The 6,692-nt window shown below is 39.9% G+C and overlaps 2 protein-coding genes across 2 annotated transcripts; both read left to right on the forward strand.

Moving 5' to 3' along the window:
* Positions 1–679: 679 nt before the first annotated feature.
* On the forward strand, positions 680–1,696 carry LOC122092321 (F-box/kelch-repeat protein SKIP30-like). Its single transcript, XM_042662640.1, has one exon. The coding sequence runs from the start codon at positions 680–682 to the stop codon at positions 1,694–1,696; it is 1,017 nt and encodes a 338-aa protein (XP_042518574.1).
* A 685-nt stretch (positions 1,697–2,381) lies between these two features.
* On the forward strand, positions 2,382–6,339 carry LOC122091365 (F-box/kelch-repeat protein SKIP30-like). Its single transcript, XM_042661253.1, has 3 exons — positions 2,382–2,571; positions 2,957–3,026; positions 4,786–6,339. The coding sequence occupies exons 1-3, from the start codon at positions 2,488–2,490 to the stop codon at positions 5,358–5,360; spliced, it is 729 nt and encodes a 242-aa protein (XP_042517187.1). The 5' UTR covers positions 2,382–2,487; the 3' UTR covers positions 5,361–6,339.
* The last annotated feature ends 353 nt before the right edge of the window (positions 6,340–6,692 follow it).

Below are 6,692 nucleotides of genomic sequence, written 5' to 3' on the forward strand. Positions count from 1 at the left end.
ATCTCAATGTCCACATCTCAGTGTTATTTGTGTTTTATGTTTATGTACATACTGATATAATAATTAGTGAAAATGTCAGTGTTGGTTTATCTCTACCTATACATATGTTTGTGTGTGTGTAAAATGGAATACTTTTTTCTTTTAAATGGATGGTTTTGCTTTTATGGACATCTAATTTATTGTAATGAGTTGTTAAGGTGCTTCTTTGTGTGGTTGATCACCCCCTCCCTTTCCCCCAAGCAGGACAAAAAAAAAAAAAAAAAAACTGTGAAATTACTGGAAATATCCTGGTTTTGGACTCAAAAACAGATATTTTGCGGAAGAAATCTAAAAGGCCTAGTGTTCTGGATCTAGGTAGATTGATCCAAGATCTAGACATTAATTTGAGCTGAGGTCATGCTTTCCTTGGCTCCTGTTCAGAAAATATAAATAGAAAATCCCACTGGAAGTTTACTGCTTGTTCAACAAAAAGTTGGAAATGCTTTCTTGTGTCATGCAACTTTTTGGAACAATATTTGTGAAGTTGTATTTCAATATCCAGTTTGTCCATTTCTTGTGCTAATCAATATGCAGTTTATGTTTCAGATTACCCCCTCCACCTGCTGACTAATTTTACGGCAACAGTCATCACTCTTCAGTCAGTGAGGAATCACCTGAACGGGATTTAGGAAGTCTCATTATGTCTGGACTAATTGAAGGTCTTCCAGACGAACTTGTGTTTCTATGTCTTGCATGGCTACCGTTCAATCTCTACCCCGTTTTGCAGCTTGTTTGCCGTTCATGGAGAGCCGCCATACATAGCCCTGAGTTAATCAAAGCCCGACTAGAGGTTTCTGCACACGAGTTCTTGTGTGTGTGCACTGGTGTGGAGGAGAAGTTATGGCAGCTGTATGATCCTCTCATTGACGATTGGTTGACATTACCTGATCTGCCCACAGAGAGAGATCCTGTTCATTTTGGTTTTGTCTCCACTGCAGGGAAGCTGTTTGTACTTGGTGGTGACTGTTCTTATTGGGATGATTCAACTAATAGAGTAACTGGTGAATTTGCAACTGATAGAGTGTGGTCATATGACCACATCCTCGGATGCTGGGATCAGCGGGCATCAATGCTAGTACCCCGTTCAAACTTTGCTTCTTGTGTTCTGGATGGGAAGATTATTGCTGCAGGTGGTCTCAAAACCATGCTAGAGCCTATCTCTAATGCTGAGATTTATGACCCAGAGACAGATGTTTGGGCTCCACTTCCTGATCTCCCTAAAACAGGTTATCCAGAATCTGGGGTGGTGATTAATGGCAAGTTACATGTGTTTTTCGATGGGGAGTCAAAATTTCTGGTCCTGGAGAATGGTGGTGGTGAGTGGACGTGGGTGGTCAGAGAAAATGAGTTGTTGAAGGGACCAAAGGCAATCGTTGGTGAGGACTTATATGTGTTGAAGGATGGTATCATATTCAAGCTGGACAAGGAGCTAAAGATACCAAAAAGGGTGGTGGAAGCACCACCCGATTGCTCTTACTTCTTCATTGGATGTCATTTTACAATGATAGGAATAGGACCGGAGCTTTTCTTGGTTGGTGAAGAAGAAATATATGTCCTTGCAGTTGGGATGGAGACACCAACTATACGTGAGCTCCCCCAGGAGTGGGATTTGCATGAAGCATACACAATATGCAGCTGTACAATGTTGTTGATCTAATGTTGCTTGCTGCTTTTAGTGGTTTCAGTCCCCCAACTGAAAGGATGAAAACTAGTGGTGTTGCTTTGTTTGTTTCAGTCCCCCAACAGAGAGAGAGTTTTATACCCATCTTTTTTCATTTTTTTTTTTGGGATAGGTCATACCCAAGGAGAGAGGGAGAGAGAGTTCTTTTATGCCTTCTTTTTTTTTTTTTTTGATAGGTAATACCCAACTTCTGTTTTTCTTTGTGAACAAACTCATCTTGTTAAATTTAAGCTAGTGTGAGACATTTTGTAAGAGAAACTGGCATTACCTGAGAATACAAATTATTAGTTGACTGATTGGCTGCTGGATGGGAAAAAATTGAAAACTTAAATATAATCAATAATTTTTTTGTGTGTATCTTTCTACTTAAATTTTTTTTGAATTTTTTTTTTCTTGGCTTCCAAACATAGCCTTAAAGATGATATGGTGAGGGATCAAAGATATGGCTTGAGGGTTTGGTTTGACGAAACACTTATTTGGAGGCGTAGAAATGAAATGGGTTGACTTTTTATTTACCATTCACTAATCCATCCTTTGAACTTGAAATAAATTTTGCAGGACAAATGGGTGGAGGTTCTAATTCGTGGGGTGATATAATTCAATATCACCAAGAAGAGTAGTAGTGAGCAGGCCCGGGCTTGGGGTCGACAAGAAGCTGAGAGCCGCAGTGCTGGGGAGTAGGTTGCGGCAGGGCCGCAGGCTGTGCACATTTCAGAGATGGCGCAAAGTTTGTGCTACAGGGTACAGAGGTGAGGCGATGGGCGGTGATGGAGGCTGAGGGGCGGGGCGAGCAGGGCAGGGCAGGGGAAGCTCCGGTGGTGCTTTGTCATGACGGTGGCCAGTTCGGGAAGGTAGGGGGTGTTTCAGTAACTGGGTAAAAGAGATCATGCAGCGATCTCTTGCCCCATAGTGATATTGGCTTGTTGACGAGAATTGCTGAATCACTACCCTATTTGAGCGAGGGATCAGTCCCAATTTAAAAAATAAGATTAAGGGTTTAAATAGCGGCATCAGTCACTACCTGTTTGACTTTCTTGTGGGTAATAGGATTTCCCTGCTGGTCGATCACTCTCTTCTCTCTCTCTCTCAGACTTCTCATATTCTGCTTTAGTTTGTGTTCTGGTTTGGTTTATTACATGGTATATTAGAGCAATAATCTAGTGCATTTTTCTCTTTTTTATCTCATCCTAACCCATCTCATCGATTCCTGATTAAAACTTTGGTTGCTGTATGCAGTACTGTAGCGTCTTCACAGCTTCTTATAAGGGTACTGTTTTGACTTTGATATCTGCACCTTCGTCTTGTGGTGAGTTGTTTCTGCTTTACATTTTCGTTGATTGGATTAGAATGATGGCTAATTGTTCAAAGAGGGAGAGGGGGGCAGTTCATGTTGATGATGATCTGGATCTGAGTACATTGATCCAAGATCTATATATTGGTTTGAGTTGGAGTCCATGCTTTTCTTGGCTTCTGTTGAGAAAATATAGATAGAAAATCCCACTAGAAGTTTGATGCTTGTTCAAAAAAAAGTTGGAAACGCCCTCTTGTGTCTTGCAACTTTTTGAAGCAATCATTGTGACATATTTCAATATCCAATTTGTCAAGTGGGAAGAACTAATTCATTTTTCATACACTTGCTGTTGATACTGATTTTCTCATAAAGCAAATGGTTGATTTTGGAATTGCTAAATATCACCTTTATTTTTGTAAATCAGAATCATAATGTTTCTCTATTATGTGTGTGTCTCGGATTCTTGATCCGTTTTAAAGATTGACCTGTCATTTCTTGGTGGCGACACAAATGGGTTTTCTCTGAGATGTGTGTGTAAGACAGGCAAAAAAAAGTGATTGATTTTATGGACATCCAATTTATTGTAATGAATTTTGTTAAGGTGCTTCTTTGTGTGGTTGATCCTGCCAACCCCTAAAATTACTGGAAATATCCTGGTTTTAGACTCAAACAGATCTTTTGCAAAAGAAACCTAAAAGGCCTACTAATCTGGATCTAGGTAGATTGATCCTAGATCTAGATATTGATTTGAGTTGGGGACCTGGGGTCATGCTTTTCTTGGCTTCTATTCAGAACATATAGATAGAAAATCCCACTGGAAGTTTGATGTTTGTTCAACAAAAAAGTTGGAAATGCCCTCTTGTGTCTTACAACTTTTTGAAGCAATCTTTGTGAAGTTGTATTTCAATATCCAATTTGGCCATTACTTGTGCTAAGCAATATGCAATTTATGTTTCAAATTATCCCCTCCACATGCTGACTAATTTTACAGCAACAGTCATCACTCTTTGTTACATGTCGGTTATTCTATGAAATAGGAAGTTAGTAATTATCCTATGTGTCATGTAATTGTTAAAATTAGTGTACGTGGGGTAGAGTTCATAATGGTAGAATTATTATAACTAATATTAAAATGGAGTTGTGTAAGTAGTGGAGTCTAGGACGTGGGTGGTTAACCTACTTAAATGTAACTATTTAATTTGTGGGAAAGAGGAAGGAAAGGACCTTGAAAATTCCTAAAAATTCTCTCTTGGAGAAAGAGGCAGGGCTTCCTCCGTAAACCCTGAAGTGGTTCCCTCTATAGAACCAAACTCTTGCACTTATCTATTTCTTCTCTCTTCTCTCTCTCTCTCTCTCTCTCTCTCTCTCTCTCTCTCTTGCCTCTTATCCATCTTCTTTCCTCAATTTTTATCTCTTGTTAAGAATACGTACAACAGGTATTTATCACTCTCCAGTATCCAGTGAGGAATCACCTGAATGGAACTAATTGAAGGTCTTCCTTATGCACTTGTGCTTCTATGCATTGCAAGGGTGCCCTTCTATCTCTACCCTTACTTGCAACTTGTTTGCCGTTCATGGAGAGTGGCTGTATGTAACCCCGAGTTATTCAAGGCCCGACAAGAGGTTGCTGCATAGGAGTTCTTGTGTGTATGTTCTGGTGGGCAAAAGAATTTGTGGCAGCTTTATGATCCTCTAAGAGACCATTGGCTGACACTGCCTGATCTGCCCACAAAGACCAAAAATCCTGAAGAATTTGGTTTTGTCTCCACTGCAGGGAAGCTGTTTGTGCTTGGTGGTGACTGTTCTATTTTCCATATGTTGGCTGGTACTAGTTGTGGTGTAGCTGCAACTGATGTAGTGTGGTCATATGATCCCATCCTCAGACTCTGGGATCGGCGGGCATCCATGTTAGTACCCCGGGTAAACTTTGCTTGCTGTGTGCTGGAAGGAAAGATTATTGTTGCAGGTGGTTTCAACAACTTGCGACAGCCCACCTCTAAGGCTGAGATCTATGACCCAGAGAAGGATGTTTGGGTTCAGCTTCCTGATCTTCCTTACACACATCATTCAGGATGTTCTGGGGTAGTGGTTGGTGACAAATTCCATGTGTTGCACAAGGGGTGTTCAAAAGTGCTAGTCTTGGAGAATCCTTGCCGTGAGTGGGCAATCAAAGACTATGGATGGTTGGATAGCCCAATGGCAATGTCAGTCGTTGGTGGGGAGCTTTATGTGTTAAACAAGAGAGTCATATTCAAGCAGAACAAGGAGGGAAGGCTACAAAAGGTGGCAGCAGCAGTGCAGCACCATTTAATGCCTTCAACTATCATGGTGGACTGGGGTTTACGATGATCGGATTAGGAGATGAACTTTACTTGATTGGAGGAGTTCTTAAATCCGATGGCAAATGGTATATAGAAATCAATGCCCTTATGGTTGGGATCCAGAGACCAACTTTGCTCCATATCTCCAATGTGAGGGAATGCCGTGCCTCAATACTTGGGTGTGCATTGTTGAGGATCTAATGTTGCTTTTGGTTGTGGTCTTGGTGGTGCTCTTGTGGGTTTCATTTCCCCAATTGGAAGGAAGATAGAGAGTAGTGTTCTCTTATACCCAGCTTCTCCCTGTTTTTGTTAGTGAACATTAAGATTGTACCAGATGGGACTGGTTTAATGTAGTTCTTATACGAGTCTCAAATAATATTACATTAATTGGATCAGTTCATACATGAGCAAGTGCCTCAAGGTGCTACAGGATTGGATATGCACTGCCACCTCTGCCGCGCCATAGAGGGACCCCATCCCCAAGAATGGTTACCAATCGCAGCTTAAAAATTTTCGTAGATAATTTATGGAGATGATCAAAGTGTAAAAATACACTTACACCCCCTTGTTTTATTTTTTCCCCCCTTTGGTCAACTACGAACACCTCTCTTTAAGTTTCTAAAATATTGTAACTGCCCTTATCGATTTTCTTTTTGGGTAAACCCTCCTTTTATAGATTATGATACACCTTCCTTTAGTCTAATTTTTACCCTGAAAAAAAGGTCTAGTTATTGATTTTTTTTCTTGACTTATTCCTAATGAATTGCCCAATGGGACTCTACTCATGCACACTAGAGGGGAACGGGAACGATAGGGCGAAGGGGAAGCCAGTGCGTTAAGCATTGGATTCACAAATTTTATTGACTTTACACCTGAATAGATCAATGAATCAAAGATTGTTTTTGGGGGTCATGGAGTTCGTAATCTGGTCATGTGAGTGTTCAAATTATGAAATGTCTGCTTGGACTGTTTGGTTCTATAGTAAATATGATTAACTTTTACTCCAATTCATATATGATGCAGTTGGGCGATGGAAGGGATCTCTTTGATTTGAGAATTTTACTATTTACTTTCCTTTTTGGTTTAGAAATTAGTTTGGTAGTATTTTAATTTAGATTTGATTTTTATTTAGTTGCTATATAGGTTAGTTTCTATTTTCAAGTAGTTGCCATTAATTGTCTGATTTTTCCTTTATATTGGACATGTAATTGATGGAATTTTTAGAGAGATTTTTTTGAAGAATAGAAATTTGAACGTAATTTTGGTTTTGAACCATGGCTGCCGATTCCCTCTATCTCCCTCCTTCTTCTTTCCTTGATATTCTTCTTTCTTCCTCTCTATTATTCTGATTTTTTTCTCT

This window comes from Macadamia integrifolia, chromosome 10, assembly GCF_013358625.1.
Source record: "Macadamia integrifolia cultivar HAES 741 chromosome 10, SCU_Mint_v3, whole genome shotgun sequence".
Taxonomy (NCBI): Eukaryota; Viridiplantae; Streptophyta; class Magnoliopsida; order Proteales; family Proteaceae; genus Macadamia; species Macadamia integrifolia.